A 23401-nucleotide genomic window follows, 5' to 3' on the forward strand; every position below is an offset into this window, starting at 1 on the left:
CTCGAATTACAATCACAACGTAACAGTCAAAGACGTCTATCTGTATATGTGTGGTTGTACCAATGGTGCTTTAAAAGAAGGTCATTGAAGCATTGCTACAAAAGAATTAAAATAAGAACTAGCTGAACAGTTAGTCAACCACTGTGACCCATCCCTAGTATATTGTGCCTGTTTGGTTCAAGAAGTATATGAACTTTTATTAACACACATTAAGGACAAAGACAGTGTTTATATACAACCACACATGACTTGGAGATTAGATCATAGGTGACCCCACCTTTAGAGTTCATAATGCACATCTGCAGTCAGTCGTCATCCAACAAACATTTCTTAAAATAAAACACCTTTTTTTTCTTCCCAGCTAGACGTACTCTGACACATTTTCTCTCTCCGTGGCTTTCGTGTGAGGAACGGAAATTTCACTGCTTTTTTTTTTTAAAGCCTCAAATGGCTACTTTAACACCGACCGAGCAGTTGAAAAAACAGAGGTAGTGAAAAGTCTGACATATTTCGTAATCAGATGTAATATGCACACACACCTGCAATAATACGGTTCCCACTGTATTGTACACCCCAGCGATGTGCTCTTACACCAAACACCCCAGCCAAGACCGCTACTGTAACCCCAGGCCTCAACGTCGCTTGCCACCTTGCTATGCATTACTGGACACAGCTAAAATCAGGATTAAATCAGGATCAGACCACTGTAATGAAATCATACAGAAAAGAAACGCGACGGTTGATACACATTTTAGTAAATAGAGTTCCTGAAAATAATTTCTCGTCAAGGGCTGGTTTGGATGGAAACAAACGCATAGATCTCAGAACTGCCAGCTGTTCGCCTTAATACCTTATTAAAACCACACATACCCATTACACTTAAAACTTGGTTACTAATCATAAAGTTTGTACAGCCAGCAGCTGCTTTGAAGGAGACACCCATCCGTAGTTCATTAAGAACATAACCGATACCTTTATCTTTATTATAGTAATATATTTACTCTAATCTAGTTCCACTGAACCGAATGAAAACTAACGACTTCCTGCAGTTCCTTCGATAAATGATCTGCGAGTATATGGGAAAAATAAATAGTAAACTGATCTTTTCTACAGAACCTTTTGACTATCAAAGAAAACATACCGGTACAGCTGTTTGGTACCAACCGTTTGGATAGCCTAGAGCGGAACAAGAAAATCTGTTACCTGCTCTTACATGCACAGTTGCTCAACTTAAAGGGTTAGGATTAATGTCTTATGGCTTGAATCTGTCATTAGGACAAAAAAATGGTGTGTGACGGGAACTTTGAGAGACTTGGAGAAATGTTTCAGAAAATGGAGACAAAAACAAAGATTAAGCCTATTGAGGCAAGATTTACTTTTGGGTTATATAGCGTCAAGTTGTACCAAATACTCATATTCCCACTTCAAAGGCCAAAGTTGGGGGTGGATTTGTTCTTCAGGAACAAACTGGGTCCTTTGGCAGCCTTATGGAGCTTGCTAGGGATGTTTGGCAGAATGGGGCCAAGGACTCTGTGGCCATCAAGTGCCTGGCAAACTGCCTAACCATGCCATCGTGCTGAGCTAAACCGACTATGGAAAAGTCCGTAGAGAGAGGGTTTGATGTGTAATGGGAAGGCGCACACAACAGTGATGAAGGTGTAGGTATGAGACGGAAGAAAGTTGAGGCCTGGCGGTCCACCCCTGCCTGGGGTCTGGACCGCAGGATGAGCAGCAGCTATTCATTTTAATAACTGCACTTATTTTCTTCCCTGCCAAGAGCCATTACCATAATTCACACTTTCTGCACAGTACCTGGAGAGCTTTAGTGTGGTTTACAAGTTCTGGATTCAAAAAAGTCTGGAAAAGTCTTCTGGATTCTGAAACAGAATGAGGAAGAGAGAAATGAACCCAAAGTGTTACACCTATTTAGAGTAGCCACACACCACACAGACAGAGGCAGGCTTTAGTTCAACCAAACAAATGTTTATCTCGGGTCAGTCCAAATCTGTATAATTTTCTTTCTTTCTTGGATGGATGGATTTAGAAGATGTGTAAATGATACTGATTTCCAATCAATTACAATGAACATGCACTTTCAGACAACAGAAAGGATGCAGTAGTTCACAATTCTTATGCTTTATTTCAAGTCCTCTTAAAGATATATTATAGCTATGGTTTTTTGGAATGGTTATTTTGACATTTCTTCTCGCTCTCATTGGCATGTTCACGCAAGTTCATTAGCATTTGTTGAATTTGTAAATTAATTATTCTTTTGAATCAGTTTTCACAAAACTGTATTTGCTCTCAAATCAGACTGAACCCGTTTTCAAGATAAACTCACTGACTTGATTATTCAAAATTTCACCTTCTGTGTGCCACAGATGAAAGAATGACTTCGGAATGACATGTAAATGGCTGTTCATTCTTAGGACCTATTTCTTTAAATGTGTCATGAACACTGGGGATATTTTCACAAGACAGTAGGCTTTGACAATACTATCTGCAAGATAGCGCATGGAGTCCACCTCCTTTAAATCACACCGTGAAGAGATAAAACAAGGTTTCCATCCATGCTTGTGCAAATTCCTCTTCCCCATCCTCATCTATTCTGTCACACACAGAAGCAGTGGAGCTACATCTCTGTAACAGTCACTCTGAGATGTGACAGCGGTTGACAACCACTTGGCATCTGCTTTAATGTTTACACTGAAGCCTCATCCTCAAGCAGCAAAGCACTAAATTTAACAGAAGATACATAAACCAGAAAGAAAAATGAGGGGAGAGTTATTGCTCTTATCTCAAAATAGAGAAAGAAAACAGAATAGCCTGCTGCTCAAATACCCTGGTAAAAATGCAAAGCAGTGTGGGAAATCTCTGTGTAACGTTATGCAAAGCTGAGTGGGAGATAAGCAATAGCCGTTTACATAACGGCAACAAGCAGCCAGAATGAGAGATACAGCTGTCCACCGTTTTAAAAAACTGTCATAAGCACCCTCAAAGTACAGTCTTACAGGTGGCTGTTTGTTTGGGCTTTTGAAAACTAGATTACTGGCAAACGATATCGCTACCAGGCTTCATATGGAGAAAAAAAAACTGAAGGAGCCAGTAAGAAAATTAATATTACACTATTTTATACCTTGGATACAGTCTTTTTTTTTTTAAACCCAAGGTTAAGGCCACATTTACCCTTTAAGTTAAGCAACATTTAACCCTGGGTTATTAAGCCCAGCTCCAGAACTTAACTGGTAAGGGTACACAGTAAAATGTGAATTACTAACACGTTTTGGCGAATTGATGGTGAATTTGAATTCATATAATCTCATTCATATATTTTTGATTCTGCATACACACCACTTATGGTTAGATTTAGGGGTGGACCATCATGCTTTCTTTATTTAGAAAATTTTTGATGGAATTTTATTTTGCTAAAATGTAAAACAGCATAAAACGTTTTCTCATGAGATCAGGTTGATATGAACAGTGTAAAACATATAACAGAATAACCCAGGATTAAAAATCACACTTTTTAAAGATGAAAAGCCTAGCATTGTATGTTTTCCATCTTGCAAACCATAGCATCGCTTTTCACTATGCCCTCCAACCTGTTGCATATAGAGGACACATACAGTACAAAAAATCAAACTCTGAAATATTCTAAAAGTCCAACCAGAAAAAAAAAATCCTCTGTATTTCAGAGAAGAAAATAAATCATACAGGTTCAAAATTACATAAAAGCGAATCATGACTAGACTGTAATTTTTGGGTGCACTACCCCTTTACCTAATACTGAATATTAACTAATATACTTTGGTTAATATTCATGGGACATGTTTGCAGAGATAACAAATCAACATCATTTATGAGATACTTTTAATATTATTCTCAATCACCTTTGTGTGTATTATTAATCTGACTGTCTAGTTTATAACCTTGTGTCATTACAATCGCTGTTTAGCAAAAAAAAAAAAAGATTTAAAAAGCAGTTCCATTCTGGCTATAAGAACATCTAGTTGCTCTACTAGCCTGCAGTTAAAATGCTTTAAATACAGGTAATAAATAGTTTAAACAAAGCCAGTTTTTCTAGTCACAACCATTCTGCATCTGTCTGCAATGCCCCATATAACATAAGCGCAGTTGTAAAGCAGGTTTCTTCCCATTGTATGGTTTATAAGTACTCTTTCTCCATTTCTAACCTGCTTTATGAATGGATCTGAGCCCTGACACTCAGATCTATTCAACATGGGCTACTCTCGACACACCCCTCAAATGCAGCATGAAGCCATCGTCTGCTCCACTGCACTCCGACAGCTTTAATGACTGACAGGCTTAAAGAATACTGTAGTGATACCCCTCCCCACTGACTCAGTTCCCATGCAAGACACTTCATTTAACCAAACCCCTCCTGGGCTGTTAGTCCTGGAGCTGTTTGAGCTGGAGTCTCCGATTGTGAGCTGCTTTGCTGCTTCATTAAGCTGGAATGAAATCAGAGAAACATTACAGAAATCTGACAGAGAGACTCTACACACACATCAGGAGGAAATAAAGGCTATTTATGCTTCACCTGCTTTTTAAAGGATTAGGACCTTTCCATATTTGGAGTGTTGATAGATGATTGGTTGTGTTGCTGTTGGAGGCGGAGTTTAGGTGTTTTTATAGGTGCAGTGGCATCATAGCAGGCCACACCCACTATAGTCAGGTGAGTTCATAGGTGTGCTGTCACTGCAATCAAAGGCGATGAGAGAAGAGTTGCCAAATTGCAATTGAAGGATTTGAGGTGACGCATTATTGCCCTAGATAGCCACAGGGTTTTTTTGATACAGACTACAAAAAGGGCAGGAAACTGGAGACAAGAAAGGCAGCACAGGTTGAAAAGCCTTTCAATGATATATGGTGACACAAGGATTAAAATGCATTGTTAGGATTAAGTGACAAAATGCAATCAAATGTACATGTCTGAAACTAAATGAGCTTGTTCATTTTCTGAAGTTCTGAAATAAATATTGGAAAAAAATATACCTGTCATAAGTTGAATAATCAGGCCTAAGGCTCTGGCCTATTGATAGATAGCAAAAACAGCTAAATGGACAAAAAATAATATATTGAACTCTATAGATTCCAACCATTGTAGGACACAAACTGATGAGGATATGAGGTGTGGACCAGTCTGACACAGAAACACACAGCTCACATAGACCAAAAACATCTTATTATCTGAAAGATAACCATGTACACCGATACATTATGATACTCACTTCATGAAATCTGAGGTGAAGTCTAGCAGAATAGAAATGTACTGTGGTAAACTACTTATGGTGGCTACTATACAACTGTAATAACTTGGCATTAGCAAATGCTGGAAACTAAAAACCATAAAGGAGATAATAATAATTCATAATGATTTTAAATTCGTAACAATAACTGTAATAACTGTGGTTTGTTAGCATTTAGCTTGTTGGTAAAGGCTCCAAATCCGGGTACTGCAGTGGTGATTGGACGCCATCTAGTGGTCAAGTGACAACATCACATTTATATATTAACCTGCATTTAATCTCTTCAGTGTAAAATATAAGGATAGATGATGGTTCAGCAGCAATGAATTAAGTGCTTGGGTTTTTATTAGATTCGATAAGTGTTTGTATGAGAAATGGTTCACATTATTTCATAAACAGATGGTGCAGCTCAACAAAAGTTAAAACCTGAGAACTAATGACAAAGACAAAGTTGAATTTATATACCGAATACTAATCATTCACTAAACGAGTCGCTTTTTGGAGTGGCGACACTGAAAGGCATTCTGCTGCATTCTGAACGAGGCATCTCATTCTTGAAAGAAGATCTGCAGAAATGGGTGGGTTCGTTCAGTTCACGAAAAGAATTATGACTTTGTCAAATCAGCTGATGACCAAGGACACACAATTAAAGGCAAGTGACCTAATTGAAACACTCAATCCGGGGCCTCATTTATAAAATTCTAAAAGTGTACGTAGGAACAAAAGCTCGATTTTGCGTACGCACAAATGTTTTCAGATTTATAAAACCATGCGTGCGCCGGAACCTGCGCAAAAATCCCTTTATAAAACCCAGTTAGGGGAAGATTGTGCACCTCCACCCCGACTCCCGAAATCACCAAATATGGAGCTTACAACGTCTAGTTTTACTATGCATAACCTCATCTGCATATAATTTCCATGCATATTCCCATCCACGTGACACCATGTTTAAGACATTAAGGAAATATGAGACACGGACTAGAAATGCCATTTGTGCCTAATTTTTTTTGTTTTGTTAAAAGTCATCCTTGTTATGTTTTAGAATAAATATATCAAAATATTCATAAAAAAACAAAACTTTAAAATAGTTATCAAATAAATATTTTAAGAATAAAGTTTTAAATTTATAAAGAATAAAGTTGATCTCATTCTTTGACACTGGCTATTTTTAGTGGAAACAGATAGGCCTATATTTATTGCAGTATAAATTAGTGCTGTCAAACGAATAAATAAAAGTTTTTGTTTACTTAATATATGTACGTTTTATTATGCATAAATACACATGCATGTATATATTTCAGAATAAAATGCTGTTTATATATTAAATATATTTATTTATAATATAAATGATATGAATATAAATATAGACATGTCAATATTTTCAGAATATATACTGTATATGTATGTATTTATATATGCATAATAAATATACACAGAACACATCAGTTCTACACTCGTTATTGCGGCGTATTATGGGAGTGAGTGCACTCAATAACTTCCACTATGGTTTCGGACACCACTAATGGCTGCACCCTCAAATACTGCCCTGTTTAAGAGGGCGATTTCAGACACAGCCATAGAGATAACTGTCTGCAAAATCGCCCGCCATACCTAAGATCACGTGATCACAAATGAAAATAGTTTCCTTGAAGTGACCATCGTATGTTCCCTTCACTAAAGGACTCCTGGAAGGGCCCTTCGTGAAGGGATTCATGTTCACTTTTATTTGGATGGCGTCCCTACAAATGGCGTCCCCTTCAAGGGTGCAAAAAAGCTGTGTGGAATTCACTGATTGAGTGTACACCAGTTGTACACTCATTATTGCGGCGCATTATGGGATTGAATGAGCTCACTTGATAATGCCCACTATGGTTTTGAACACAATCACTACACTTGGCTGTCTCTTCAAATAGCGCACAATATAAAGGTATAGGGAACAATTTTGGATATAGCCTCTTTTTTTTAAGGAATCAGTTGGCTGAACAATTAAAAACTGGTTTACAACAGCTGTATCTGAAATTGCCCCCTATACCCCCATTTACTCTTCCCTATACTTTTATCCACTAATATAGTCCACTGAATGAGTGGATGAAAACAAGTGAGTGGATTCGGACACGAGTGTGTCGAAGTGCTGCAGACGCCATCTTAACGGAGATGCTCACAGTGCATGGCTTTACATTTGTTACTGAGGTTGTGTATTATGGGATTGAATGAGCACACGATGTCTATATGGTTTTGGGCACCTCATCCACATATAGTGCCCTATAAAAGGATATAGTTGGCCATTTCAGACACAAACACACATATCACTCTCCTACTAGTGTGATAATGCAAGTGAACTGAATCAGTCCATTTGGATGATCAATTCAAAAGATTTAAGTCTCTGAGATCATTCGAAATCTCCATATTTATCCACATTTTACTTATGGTTTGTGAGATTTACTATCAATTATTGTAGAAAAACGAATTATTTGCAGTCAAGTGCCATTTTTTTCTGAAAGATATGCTAATATTCAACTAACTACTAGGTGAGTGTTCAGAACCACAGAAAGGGATAAACATTGCCACACTTTGGTCATCTGCCAGGCCATCTTCTCCCAGTCTCTTAATCGTTGTGATTCTACTTGGATGAGAAGGATCATTTTCAAGCCTTTTAACATTGAGAATGTATATGTAAAACCATCACTGTTTTAATGAACTGAAAAAAAACAACGTTAAATGTATGTGTGAGTCGCAGGGTGTTATTTGCTTAAATAACACATTTAAAATTCAAATAACAACACTTATTGCATTCCTACCGCATATCACATTATGATTGCCTGAATGCACGGCTGTGTAAACAAGGGAACAGACATGGCATTGAAGACCATCTCCATCACCGCCGTGCATCTGTTGATATGGCCTGATCTGTATTATGATGTTATAGAGAGGGATTACAATACAAGAACAATGGCAAATAGGAACGCAAAATTTCAAGGGAACAGAAAAGTGCACGTGATAATCATCTAAAATGTATAACTTTGACAATCACCTAGCACACCAAAGAGACAGGTGTGCAAAACACTGACATTACAATGCATTTCAGAATAATAGCTGTGCAGCTACACCATCAAAGCTATGAACATAACATTTGAAATTATAATTGCAACTTTTGTATTAAGTTGAGATAAAGACTAAACACAGAAAAAAGTAAAACCAACAATATTGAGGGGAAATTGGACAAGAATTTCATTCAGAAATTTGTGGCTTTAATGCATTTTTTGTTTGGTCAGGAACAATATAACCAATACAATAAAACTTTCTGGCAAATCCATAACCTGAAATTGTAGCCATGCGGGTAATACCAAGATGATGTTGGCATTTTAAATAATTAGCCACAATATTTCTCTTAATCTTCATCTGTTACTTCTTGGCATATGACGGAGCTGAAATAATTAAGATTGACGTACCTGAGGTCAGTGAACCTACATGCTAGATGCCTTTATTGTGACTATCATCAGATCCCTTAAAAGACTGGATGAGAATCTAGCACCAGTTCATCAACACATTTACCACAACAACTCATTCTCTCCAGTGAAAACACAGGAAACTGATGTTTTTATGGTTTCAGTACTGAGCCTCTATATATGTAAAAACAATACAGTACTCCCTTGGGTCCTTATCTCCATGAGAAAAATAAACCAAACAAAAAAGGATTAAATAAATTGAACACAACATCTAAGATCAGTCTGAATATGAACAAAATCTCCTGGAAGACAACTTTCATGCATGTTCAAGCAATTAATTGTTTGAAGAATGTAAAAAAACACCAAATTCAAGTGCAAGGCATTGCTTTAGGTTATACATTATATATACACACAATACATTTTTAATATATTATCAAGACATTTCTTAACTACATTTTAGATATTAATAAATAACACAAACTAACATTCGAAAGGTAAGCTATCCTAACAGTTACTTGCTTTTGCTACTACATATACATCATACACACTGTTTATTATCTAGAAGGACTTGCTTTTTTTGGTTTGTTTGTTAGTTTTTGGACGAGGGAACACGAGTCATTTTGTTTGTCCCCTCCCGGAGTGTCGGAGTGGATGGACTGGTTTGGGAGGTACAGTATGGTAAAGGTGGAGGGTTATTTCTCATTTTGCCATCAAGCGCCACTCCTACAGACAAACCTATAACTTAACAGCTACTCGCCCGAAGCAAGGGCAATAAACGATGTGCACTGAGGTGGCAAATGAACGTCCCTCCACAAGAGAGAAGAACGCTAGCTGGACTATAAATCAGGAAGTTCCCCACAGTTGTGCAACTGTCTCTGTTGGAGCTGCACCAGCTGTGTTTGAGCGACTCTTTCCCTGGAAGCAGGTGGGAGAGAGATTGAGAGATGTGCGGAGAGAGTCATGGGTGACGGGAGCTTTGAGATGGGGATAGGTGTTGACAACATCCTCAATCCACCTTCACATAGCCGTTTGCACTGGTGGCTCCTGCTCTGGCCCCTCGTGCTCTTCGCCCTCCGGCTCCTCGTCCTCCACCGCCTCTGTCCGACCGTTCTTCAGCCTGGCTGGGATCGGCAGCCTCATCGAAGCGCAACCGGAGCGTGCTGCGGATCACTAGGCGTTCTACAATAAAGGAGGCGCAGAACCAAGGCACAGCGTACTCTGCCGTGATCAGGCCCATGAAGTTATATTTAAACTCTGAGTAGTCCCATGGACATGCATTGAACTGTCGTAGCAGCAAACCCGTGCCGAACTCCCACAGGTATGTCCACAGTGTGTAAATGATGCAGCGGAGCAGCACGTTGCAGTGGTCCCGTAGACAAAGGTACATATGCTCTACGATCAGGATGCAGGTTCCATAGATGAAGAGCGCCCACACACTCGTCACGCCGGGAAACTTCCAGTTGCAGTTCACCACAAACTCCCACGCGGCCGTGAACATGACTTCACAGAAGTAACCGTGGATGGCATACAAGTACCATCGAGAAAGGGCTGTAAGGGGCTCAGGGGTCACTGTGTTTTCCATGTTGACAATCTTCCTTAAATTTTGACGTGTGGAGTTAATAGGCTTCAGGAAGTAAAAAAAAAAAAAAAAAAAAAAGTGTTACAAATCTGCATACGCTGCAACAGAGGCTACAGTGAATACTGCCTACTGTTTTTCACAACAGTATGTAAAACAGCAGTATCTTTGATTGTGGGCAGTTTTGTTTTTGAGACAAATTACCTGAGCTTGAATAAAGGCCTGTTCACACAGTTTTTATCGTTCATCAACTGGAAAAAATTGTTCTGAAAGTGATCCTAACAATATAGTTTCTTGGTGTCTTTATCATTAGCTGAGGTGTGGACTCTGCTAATCTTTAATATTGAGAACAATTTTTAGAACTATATCTTTATCGTTATAGTTATAGTTCTTGGTGTGAACGGGACTGAATGGTTTAGGAGATGCAGGGAAATAACATCATTAGATGCTCAAAACTGGCTAGTGACACCACAATAATGCTAAATTAAATGAAAATATAAAAAAAAATATTAACTTTAAAAATGAAGTTTTTATAGGGCCCTGCAAAAATGGCCACTGGTAAAATATGCGCTATAATAAAATGATATATTTGCCATTTAAATATTGCTAACATATTTTATTTTGTGAAAATTATTGAATGAGCTTTTGAATGACCATCAATGGACAAAGTTGCAGAAAGGGTTAATGGGGTCATGCTAACCAGTCAAACTTGACCTCTAAAATTTAGTGAGTGGCATACATTTATCATATCAGGGAAATAAAAATCATTTTTTGTTTTGTTTCGGGGTTTTTTTGTTGTTGTTTTTTAAATCAAATCTTAAGACATCTTTAAAAATGTCTTAAATTTTGGCTGTGAAATGTAAAAAAAAAAAGTTAAAAATTCTGCTGATATTACTTCCAGTTTTATTCTTACATGCAAATGGAAAGTCAAGCTGAGTGCATTACATTTTGGGATACAGTATTTAACATAGGTTGCTTTGTTGGCTAATCTGGGCCAAACAGTAGACAATTTGGGTAATTTATGCATACAAAAAATGTGCATGTTGTGCCCAATTTACACTACCGTTCAAATGTTTGGGGTTAGTAAATTTTTTTATTTTTTTATTAATACTTTTATTCAGCAAGAAGATACTTTTGTTCAAAAGAGACAGCAAATACATTTATAATGTTACAAAAGATTTGTCAAACAAATACTGTTTTGAATTTTATATACAGAAAAAAAGCAGTTTCCACAAAAATATTAAACAGCACTACTTTTTTTTTTTAAACATTCATAATAAGAATAAATGTTTCTTGAGCAGCAAACCAGCATGTTAGAATAATTTCTGAAGGATCATGAGACACTGAAGACTGCTGAAAATTGGGGTTTGCAAACACAGGAATAAATTACTTTTTTAAATATTTTAAAATATATTAAAATAGAAAGCAGTTATTATAAATATTAAATTGTAATAATAGTTTATAATATTACTGTTTTATGCTATTTTCGATCAAATAAATGCTTTGTTGAGCATAAGAAACATTAAAAATAGTCCCAACCCCAAACTTTTCAACGGTCGTTTATATATGGCAGAAATCAATATAGTAGTATGCTACACTGAACATTGCCAACAAAATACAAATGCTGCATGACAACACACACAGTAAAAGCATCTACTATATACTATTAATAAATGACAGTATATAATCTCAAGGAACATATGAGCTGGATTCATGAACGGGGTCACTTGCAGACATAAGCGAAAAATAACTGATCCTAGTTACATGAGCCAACAAACACTTTCAACTGTCCTTTGCTGTAAATCCATGTACATATACACACAGCCTAAAACACAGTATCATATGTCAGAGGGCCTCTGAAGAGCTTAAAGTCCTAAAACAGCTCATCTGTGTACAACTAACATCACAGTGAAACCGTAGAGACGGCTGGTCAATTCTAAGGCAATTATGACTGTTTTGATATTCAACTGCTGCTGAAGATGTGTGTGAAACTGAATTAGAAGTGAATGTGATCTCATTATGGCCTATCAATTACACTTTGGTTACTTGCCATTTAGCAGATGTTTCTCTCAGCCAAAGCTGCTTACTGTAGGCTAATTGTAGGGACAGTCATGGAGGTTAAGTGTCTTACTCCAAGGGCATCATGGGAACTCGAGTGACTAATTCACACCTCCTGAGATCGAATACAAACTTTTACAAAGTGCACCATGACATTTAAAACAGATCTGCTAGTCTTATATGAAAAATTAAAACTAATATAGCCTGTACTGTGATTCAATGGATGGAGAGGGAAATTATGAAAAAAAGTAATATTTGCAGATTTACCCAACCTGCTGTCTGGCAGTCTCACTGTCCACACTCCACACCGTCTGTCAGGGTCCAAAGAGAGTGGTACTTCTGAGCTTTGCTGCCGATGCTAATGTGGTACTCATGTACTAAAATGAAAAAAAAGGTAAACATACAGTCCTGTTAAATTGAGTGGAGTAATAACTTTGTTTTAAAGGAATGTTACAGGTGCAAAACAAGTTAATCTTTTATGACATGCTGTCCATCACCACAGACATTCATTTCAACTTTCCCCTAAAAAATGTGTGTATATGATAAAAGCCTTGCACATCAAAGTTGTCAAAAGTGTTACTGAGATAAATGCAGCCACTGTTTATAGAATCTAATACTTCCAGCTCTTCTAAAATATCTTCACAAAAAGACAGAGTGTCTGGTGTTGCAAGCATCTCCAAATGTTCTGAACTGGGCATGCTTAACATTCCAACCAGCTCGGGATGGGAAATATTTAGTGTACTACAAGCAAAGCTCTTAGTTCCAGCAAGAACACACTAAGAAATATACAGCCCTGTTGCATAGTAATGGATACAGGAGGTGTCTCAATTGAAAATAGGGAATCTGGTAGTCTATTAAGTCATATAAAATATATACTGCATATATACATGCAAAAATGAGTTGGGAAAGCCAAAGAGAAAGAATTGCAATGCTCGGGCAAACCGCTATAGACTTGATATCGCTATAGAGTTAGAACCGGTGAATGCTGTTTACAGGTTTCATAGAGAGAGAATGATGTGCGCCAAATGAGTCGCTGTAGAAACCGAATACTTTCATTGTTGCAGACTAAATAGCTCAAATCAAGAGCCAAAGCAAATGCAACGGCATGTGAAATAAAACATGATCATGTATTAAAGAAGAGTGGCTTGATTAAGTGCTGGAAATAGCGGATGATGGGCACAAAACTCTGAGACATTTACAGTCACACGCAGGTGCATTATGCAAGCTGTACTTCATAGGGATGTTTAGAAAGCTATAGAATAATTCACATTGTTTTTTTTATTTTTTTTTTATTTTTTACTATTTAGCTTACAGTTATCAGTTTAAATGCTTTAGTTTGTTTTCGATTCTATTCTAAACTTGAACTATTCTGTTCTTTGACTATTTCAGTTTAAATGTTTTTAAACTCTCTTTTAAAAGAGTCTCTTATGCTCATCAAGGCTGTATTTATTTGATCAAAAATACGGGGGAAAAAAACAGTAATATTGTGAAATATTATTGCAATTTCTAATTTTGGTTTCCTATTTTAATACACTTTAAATATTCCTGTGATGCAAAGCTGGATTTTCAGCATCATTACTCCAGTCTTCAGTGTCACGTGATCCTTCAGAAATCATTCTAATATGCTGATTTATTATCAGTGTTGCAACTGTTGTGCTGCTTAATATATTTTTTTTTGGAACCTGTGACACTTTTTTTCTTTGATTCTTAAAGAGTTCAAAAGAACAGCATTTATTCAAAATAGAAATCTTTTCTAAAAACAGAAGTCTTTACTATCACTTTTTATCCATTTAACACATCCTTGCTGAATAAAAGTATTAATTTCTTTTTTTCTTTTTTTAAAGGAATAAATTTACTGACCCCAACCTTTTAAATAGTAAATTTCTATTTTGAATAGACGCTGTTATTTTTTACTTTTTATTTATCAAAGAATCCTGAAAAAAAATATCACATGTCCCAAAAAATATTAAGCAGCACAACTGTTTCCAACATTGATGATAAATCAGCATATTAGAAAGATTTCTGAAGGACCATGTGACATTGAAGACTGGAGTAATGGTGCTGAAAATTCAGCTTTACTTCACAGGAATAAATTATATTTTAAAGTATATTAAAATAGAAAACTTTTATTTTAAATTGCAATAATATTTAAAAATATTATTTTTGAGAAAACATATTCAGTATTTTTCATCAAATAGATACAGATGAGCTTAAGAAACGTCTTTAAAAGAACTTTACTGATCGCAAACTTTTGAACAACATTGTATTATACTGTAAAAATGTTTTCAGGGCTTAAAGTTCTCCAGCACCGTGCCGATGTCATTAGAAATCAAGTCCCCCCTCGAAATCAGGTCCGCTTAGGACCCCTAGTGATCACATTGCCTAAATAAATACATAAAGATATTACAGATGCATCTCCAAAAATTTGAATATCATGAAAAAGTAAATTTTTTCTTGTAACTTATTTCAAAAAGTGAAACTTTCATATATTTTAGATTCATTACATATAAAGTAAAACATTTCAAAAGTTGTTTTGTTTTCATTTTGATGATTAGAGCTTACAGCTCATGAAAGTCAAAAATCCAGTATCTCAAAATATTAGAATTAGGGCCGGGACTTTAACGCGTTAATTTAGATTAATTAATTACACAAAAATAACGCGTTAATTTTTTTTAACGCATTTTAATCGCACTTATTTTTGCACTGCGGAACGTTTCTCACTGGATGAGTTTCGACGGACCGATTATACTGGAGCACCAACTAGCGTCAGAACGGACTTGCGTTCGTGGAGACCGGTCTTGGCTAGGGCTGGGTATCGAGTTCGATACTTTTTAGGCACCGACTGAATTGCCTCGACACCGAGTATCGAAAAACGTCTTGTCGTTCGGTACCAAATTTCGATACCTAAGGGGTTAATCTCATCACATCAGTGAGTCAATAAGCCTGCATCACTAGCTGTGTTTGACTAGAAACGGCGACGTGCAGATTGATCAGTGTTTGACCTCCGCGAGAGCGTTTCGAAAGCGCACGGAGCAGTCCGCTCTTTAAATCGCGCGGTTTGTTTATTATACACAGACTGAAGCTCGCGTGACGTTCGCGGTCATTTCAGCGTCTGCCGCCTCTCTAAATGAGGACATGAACAACATCTCCAGACCTGCTCTGAAAGTCACTTCATGAGCATTTTACCGTTTGATTCGAGTAAAACGAACTCATCTCATATACACACAGAACTGTAAAGGTATTCCAGGCAACCCGTCAAAATAAAAGTTCGGTTTTAATATTAACGGTATTAATATTGTTCAGCAGACAGTACATACTGCTACTACTAGGCTACTATTAAAATTATTAAAACTTTTTTTTTTTTAGTAATGATCACACAACAGTTATTCCATGTTTTAATTTTAATAGTAACCTCCCTTTGTTTGCCAAAATAAATAAACTTTGATTTTCAATAATTTAAAGAGAAATTAAATTAATGTTTTATGTCTTCATTTGAAAACCAGATACAGAACACAGAATTTCTGAGGAAAAATAAAACATTTCATAAGGCTATTTTAAGAATAAATTTAAATAAACTAAGTTGTTTTTATGCATTCAAATAATTAGACATACTACACCAGAATTTAATAACAATAAAACATGTGGTGAAAGAAAATAAAACACCCACTTATGAAAGTGGATGAAGATTTAAAATTTCTTGAAGTCTTTAACAACCTAGAAATGATGATTCTGTCTGAGCTATGTGTTTTAAAATGAACACGCACTAATGTAAACGTAGCCTAACAGATGTGTAAACTGAAAACAATTTGAACTTTATTAAAATTATTTATTTATTTATTGTGTTGGATATATTTTGTTCCTTTGTGCAGTGGCTCAGGAGATGAGACTTTGAGTCTGTATAAATATCAACAAGCTAAAACAAAATATTTTTTTCAGATAATCGTAATCTTATTAAAACTGATTTTATAAAATTGGTATCGAAAAAAGTACCGTTCAGGAACCGGTATCGAACTCAAGGTATCGGTATCGATATCGAAATTTTTTGAACGATACCCAGCCCTAGTCTTGGCAAGCTTCCTTGGAAGAACAAACTCGGAAGGACGCGAGAACACAGAACGCACACTTATGAGAATTGAGATGTAACTTACTGCATTCCTGCTTAACTGACCGCATAGTCTCAGCATAAGAACCGGCCAATGAACAATAAATATTACAAAATGTCATATCATAACTTATTAAAACATTTCATACTATTATAGATATTACTTTCATATAATTGTATTGTTTTATTTTACAGCGTTATATGTTTTACTGTTAAGATTCATTTTAATATGCCAATAAAAATGCAGACTTTCTCCGGGTCTTATAACTTTATTAAAATTAACCAAAACAAAAGGATAAATGTTTACTTTCAACTTGAAGAGCCGTTAAGTATTTGTGAGAGCGACTTTAAAGCTTACAGGCTTCCGTAAACCGGCCACCCACAGCGTTTTCTGGGATTTCTAACGGCTCGATTCTCTCAAGTCTGCACTCGATTCATCCTCATTTTCAAGAACATATCCGGGCACTTTCATGCATCCTCTGTACTTGCGTTCTTGAGAATTGGAACTGAACTTCGACGGTTAACGAGAACACAAGGACGCAAGATCGCTGAAGAACGCATATTGAGAAACAGCCAAAAACAAACCACAGTGAACATGGACAAAGAAGCTGATGAGACCGCTTTGGTTGGCCCTGTGGATGGGAAATTTAAAAATCCATATAAAAAAACTTACTTCTCACTGTTCTCAGGTCAAATATTTATATGCGATTAAAATGCGATTAATTTCGATTAATTAATTACAAAGCCTCTAATTAATTAGATTAATTTTTTTAATCGAGTCCCGGCCCTAATTAGAATATTTCCTAAGATCAATCAAAAAAGGATTTGCAAAACAGAAATGTTCAAGTTCTTTAAAGTATGTTCATTTCTGCACTCAATACTTGGTCGGGGCTCCTTTAGCACAAACTCCAGCATCAGTGAGGTGTGGCATGGAAGCTATCAGCCTGTGGCACTGCTGAGTCATTGTTGAGCCTTCAGCTCGTCTGTAATGTTGGATCGACTGTTTCTCATCTTTCTCTTTAAAATATCCCATAGATTCCATATGGGATTCAGGTCAGGCATGTTGGCTGGCCAATCAAGCACAGTAATATCATGGTAAGCAAAACACTTGGAAGTGGTTTTGGCACTGTGGGCAGGTGCTAAAGTCCTGCTGGAAAAGGAAATCAGCATTTCCATAAAGCTTGTCAGCAGATGGAAGCATAAAGTGCTTCAAAATCTCCTGGTAGACGGCTGCATTGACTTTGGACTTGATAAAACACAATGGACCAACACCAACAGACGTCACAGCACCCCAAATCATCACTGACTTCAGAAATTTCACACTGGACTTCAACCAAGTGTCTATATTTTGTCTCATCCCATGAGCTAAGTGTATTGTCACACACCTAGTGTCGATAAGTGGTGATATAAGATCCTAATTTTCCAAGTGTGAAGTGACATACTGCCAAGTAAGCCATCATATAGTGTATGATATAGCTTTCATTCTTCAGGTCCACTTCATTCTTCATTCTTCAGGTCATGAAAAAAAATCTGTTTGAATAAGGAAAGCAATAACTTTGCCATAGTATGCTTTCAAATGTTAAAGTTGCCACAGTCATTGCATGCTTTGCATGTGCTGCCCCATCCCCCCCGGCCCCAGAAAAAAGTTCAGGCTCAGGATTTATTATTTGTTTTTTGCTTTAATCCCTATGTTCTCTCAGGTAACCTAAAATGTACATTTAGTTACATCAAGGGTGAATTCAAATATAAATAGAAAATTAAAGTTAAAAGTGTCATACTTTGTGTGTGCACTTTACAGGTCTGGTATAAAGAATATTTTTGCTCAGGTGTCTGAAATATCCGCCCAATAAAGAAAAGTTTTGCTCAACGAGAAAAAACATTAGAGGGAACATTGACATACAGTATATATTTTGAAAATATTTACATGTATTTACATGTCTATATTTATATTCTAAATCAATATATTTAATATATAAACATTACATAACATTTTTCTGAAATATATGCATGCATGTGAGTGTATTTATAAATACATAATAAATACAGCACACACACACATGCAAACAAAATCGTTTGACAGCACTAATACATATATATATATACAAAAAAAATTCTGTTTGTAAGTATCTTATAGTTACAAAGGCTAATTTATTTGATCATAAATACAGTGAACACATATGAAATATGATTACAATTTACTTCTTTGTTACAATTTAAACAAACTGTTTTCATATTTTATGTTTTTTTCTAAATATTTAATTATTTTTTAAAATGTATTTTATTCCTGTGATGGCAAAGCTGAATTTCCAGCATCATTACTCACGTCTTCGGTGTCACGTGATCTTTCAGAATTCATTCTAATATACCGATATTCTGCTTAAATAACATTTCTTATTATGTTGAAAACAGTTGTCCTGATTATGATTTCAGATAGTATGATGCATTTATTTTTCAGGATGCTTTGATGAATATAAAGTTATAAAGAAAGAATAGCATTTATTTGAAACCGATTTTGCAACAATGTAAAAGTATTCAGTGTCACTTTTGATTAATCATGTATCTTACTGTTTCCATTGCTGATTACATAACTGTTATTACTTTTTTGTGCCATTTAAGCAATACTGTTTTAATAGACATTGTTTTGTCTATTGTTCATTTAAAAAAAAAAAAGAGAGATAGTGAGAGATTTTAGGTGTTATAAATAACACTCGATAAAAATTGCATTTCATACTTGGAAACTCCAAAGGTTTTATCAGCGTAACTCCATGAGAGTGTAGCACACATTGCTAAAAAGCTGATATTCTGCACTCTAATGGAAAGGCCATTATTAAATATTTATCTATGCATTGAGATAAGACACAGCTCTTGAGCCACAATAGAAGACACAAGTGCTCAGTCATTCGGACAACCTTGCATTAAGAGTTGTCTGGTACGGAGCCCGATGCATGGTACAGTGTTTACATGTTACCCGTGTACTGGCCTTGCAGTCAGCATTGCTATTGATCCCCTCCTGTCAAACCTCTATTGACCTTCTCAGCAACCTGAACAGACCAGTCTCTGCTGACAGCCTGGTCATCACTATACCACACAGACACGCAAGCTCAGCTGCACAGAGCAGCATCAAAGCAGAATGGCTGGTTTATGTGACATTGGATGATAAGAATTGTTTCTGTCTAACCGTCAGGGAATCCCTGTGTTATGTGCAAATAAAAAGAGGAATTGGTTGAAGAATTTGTCTATTATTAGTCTATTGTAAAATTGAATATAACTTTAAAAAGAGAAGGCTAGTGAGTTGTTTACATTAAAATCACATTTTTACATTCATATTGTTTATATATTGTCGCTACACTATTAAAACATTAACAATATTATTTTTACATTTACAGATTGACCCCATTTACTTCCATAAGTGTGTCATGCAACCCAGATTTTTTTTTTTTTTTTAAGAAACAGGGGAAAACTATTTTTTGTGGTAATCAACATCACGCCACAAGAGCTGTTGATTAAGCTTAACTTGTACTCATTTATTTTAGTGTTGTTGCTGTTAACTAAAACGATTCAAAAAAATATTTCTGGTTATTGAAAGTAGAAGTACTGAAATAAGTCAATATAAAGCTATACAGAAATAAATATACAAATAAATTAATTAATAAAAATCACAAAATTGTGAACTGAAAATAAAAGCTAAAATATTAATAAAAACACTACAATAGTATATAAATAATACTAATTCACTTAAGAAGCACACAATGACAGTGCATGGACTATTTTTATATTGCATTTTTTGGAGCTTGGATGTTGTTTCCACCATATAGATGAGCAGCTTGAACATTGTACGAAATATCTCCTTTTGTGTTCCATGTTTTTTGGTGAACTGTCCCTTTAAGTACCTATTTGAGTACTATGGGAATTTCAGAAATAATAAAGGCTACACTATCCAAGTAGTTGTGTTTTTAGTTTTTTTTCACTCTGTCCTTTTATTGTCAATATCAAGCACACACCTTGCTAAGAGAACGAAAGGCACATCAATGGCAGGGACAATTTACTATAACATCCTCCTTTAACGCACTGGAATGAGCAGCTCCGATGCATTCTTATTAACGCTATTTCTAGAGGTGACTGATGAGAGCTCTGGTCTCTTGCCATGAGTTCACTCCACTCTGCACAAAAATAATGGCAATGGATCAATAGCGCACACAGCTCAGTTACTCAAGACATCACCTTGGCTCCAGTCAGCACACAGCGTTCATTCTTCTCATCAGGTACAAGAAGTGCTGATAAGCCTTCTCAGGGCTGTTAAAGGATGATCATGTTTCATGACCGAGGCAGAACCAGTTTCATTAAATTGACGGACAATTCATCCTGAGTTTCACTCATCAGCGTTAATGAGACACAAATGAAGAAAAATGCAAAACAGTAGCTGAAAGCTGTTAGTAATAAGGATTGGCTAAATAATAACAGTCACATAATTATTGGTTAATTTATGTGTGTTTTTCAAGTGAATTTGTCAACATTAAATGCTTATATTTATTAACAAATGCAGAAAATTTATACAATAATTAAATACAATAATTTTGTCTTAAATATTTTCTGATTTCTGAAGAACTGTAGTGCTACCAGTATTGTTATTGTGAACTAAAACTATTAAAAATAGTTCTCATAATTTGAAAAAAAAAAAACATTAAAATAAAATAAAATAAAAATCAAATGGAAAAGTTACATTTAAAAAAAAAAAAGTATACATTAGAAATGCAGAATTGGCAACTAACTGAAATAAAATAAATTTAAGCTTAATTAATTTGCTAAAAACTAAAATAAAAATAGACGGTACAAAAACTAAAACTACTAAAATTAAAACTGAAAATATAAAAAATTATAATAAATACTATAATAAGTAGGCTATATAAGTAATTCTAAAATAACACGGAGTGCTACCGATATCACGGTAGATTAATATGGTCTTTAAAATACGGTGGGCCAAGCTCATGATTAGGTGGATCAGGACCACCCAGTCCCGCTCTGCAGTCAGTCCTCTTATATACTTTTTACTTCAAGTGATTATGAAGCAGCCCAAGAGCTTATCCTTTCAGTTTGTTTCCCCGAAAGGACCACAAGTATGTCCCAGACCCTCCAGACTGCTAACATACGGGTCAGCGCCAAGAGATTAACAACTTCTGAGCCTTAATAGAGAGGGTTAGTCACATGACAGCACCAAGCCACAGTGATGTTAAAAAAGACTGACATGGCAAGCCATCTTTGAAGAATAAAGTAATGACAAACCGACATTTAACATAATTACACGTCTTATTTTGAGAAGCAAGACTGAGATGTGGGCAAGTGAATCTGTGTGGAGTGCAGTGGAGCTGATCTGCCACACTAAATACCAAATCCCCAGTTTTAATCAAGTAAGCTTTGAGTGTCTTTGATCTGATGCTGCTGATGTAAGTGAGGCTTCAGCTTAGCGGTATGAAATATGAGGACAGAGTCAGCATAGTAAATATTGACCCATCCAAAGTAATTCTATCCCGGAACGACCTCTTAAAGGGCACGTGTCGTGTTTATATACGCTTAACCTGATTGTATACTGGGTGACTGAGATGGAAGAAGTGAGAAGCCAGTGCCAAAGGTCTGTTTATAGACAGTGACCCAATACGTGTGAAGAATTTGAACTCAAAATACTGTCTGTTTCTGAAGTGTCGTCAAATATAATTGATTTATCACCTGACAAGTTCATAATAATACAAATTGTTTGGGCTATGTAAATATGAGGGTTTTTCGTCTGAGACTGAATATACCGCAGTCGTGAGAGCTGCTCCGGTCGGATGCGCAGCGCAGGCCTCCATGACAACCGACCACTGCAGCGCTGCGTCGCCTGCGCAGACACAACTGCACACCGTCTAACAGTGCGATTTATAGCAGGACGGTCGTTAAATAAAGTTTCCTGTCGTCTTTGTATCGGACAACACAGAAACGATATAGACAGATGCAACATTGCAAATGGTCAAACTTAAGCAAGTTCCTTCGTAATTACAGATTTGAGCGCAAATTAACGCGTTTAGGATCAAATGCGCGATGGAGACTGCAGCGTTGACTTCCTCGTTCGCATATTTGGGAGATAACTGTCCGTAAAACAGCGAGCTGGCGGGCGAGTAAACAGTCAGAGAGGTGCACCGGTTTACTCTGACTCGAGCTCGTGTAAATTGTGGGATAACCCATGCAGGAAACTCGACTGGGTCCAATAAAACATCCTAAAAGCCGGCGAGACTTACCTTATTATTCTTCCGCTGCTGTAGATGTAACGTTAGAGCCGGGCCTCATTTTGGTGTTAAACAGAAAATCGTTGCACCGGTTGCCCCTCAGAGTAGATCTGTAGCCGGCTCTCTCTGTCCTCTCGCCGCTGTCCGGTGATGACTGACATATTCTACTCCACTGCAGCAGTAACAGCACATGCTCAGACACCGGCTGCGTTTCAAAACACAGCGAGCTGCCTACCTAGTACCGACATACGATTCGGCATCGAATCATTCTTTTGAGTCGGATCTTTGTGAATTGAATCGGTTCACAAAACTTGTCTTTAAAAGATTCGATCACCAGAATTAACTATGGTCGAAAGTTTCGTCGTTACCAAGAGTTCAATAGAACTTGCGACTTAGCTAACGATGCTTTTGGGAAACGCACCCCCGGTCTGACTCTGAGCTGCTACCGTTCATTGGCTAAACTGAATCAAGAGTCGACTCCTTCGAGCATGCTTGATTTGATTCTCAATGAGCCGAGAACTGAGTGATCAAAAGATGCGACTGTAAAACGGCAATAGCGGAACGACTTTTATGGCAATTCAAAACATCTGAAACTGACATGGTTTTATTAGCATTTTATTAAAACGTGCAAAATCTTTTTAGTCAATTATGTAAAGGAGTTATAGTATTGTTGTAATTTGTAGGCTACATAA

General features: G+C 36.4%; 1 protein-coding gene across 3 annotated transcripts; it reads right to left on the reverse strand.

Annotated features, from left to right (window-relative positions):
• Window positions 1–8499: 8499 nt before the first annotated feature.
• Window positions 8500–23167, reverse strand: LOC306886032 (transmembrane protein 229b-like). Of its 3 annotated transcripts, XM_079442889.1 has the most exons (4): window positions 22722–23134; window positions 12623–12727; window positions 12343–12465; window positions 8500–10340 (listed from the first exon to the last, which is right to left on the reverse strand). In XM_079442889.1, exons 3-4 carry the CDS (start codon window positions 12343–12345, stop codon window positions 9723–9725), a joined length of 621 nt encoding a protein of 206 aa, XP_079299015.1. In that variant the 5' UTR covers window positions 12346–12465; window positions 12623–12727; window positions 22722–23134; the 3' UTR covers window positions 8500–9722. The 3 variants fall into 3 exon arrangements, with proteins under 3 accessions (XP_079299015.1, XP_079299013.1, XP_079299014.1); XM_079442887.1 differs by lacking the exon at window positions 12343–12465 and having other exon boundaries at window positions 12618–12727; window positions 22722–23167; XM_079442888.1 differs by lacking the exon at window positions 12343–12465 and having other exon boundaries at window positions 22722–23142.
• Window positions 23168–23401: the final 234 nt, after the last annotated feature.

The sequence above is a fragment of the Barbus barbus genome (assembly GCF_936440315.1).
Source record: "Barbus barbus genome assembly, chromosome: 20".
Lineage (NCBI taxonomy): Eukaryota > Metazoa > Chordata > Actinopteri > Cypriniformes > Cyprinidae > Barbus > Barbus barbus.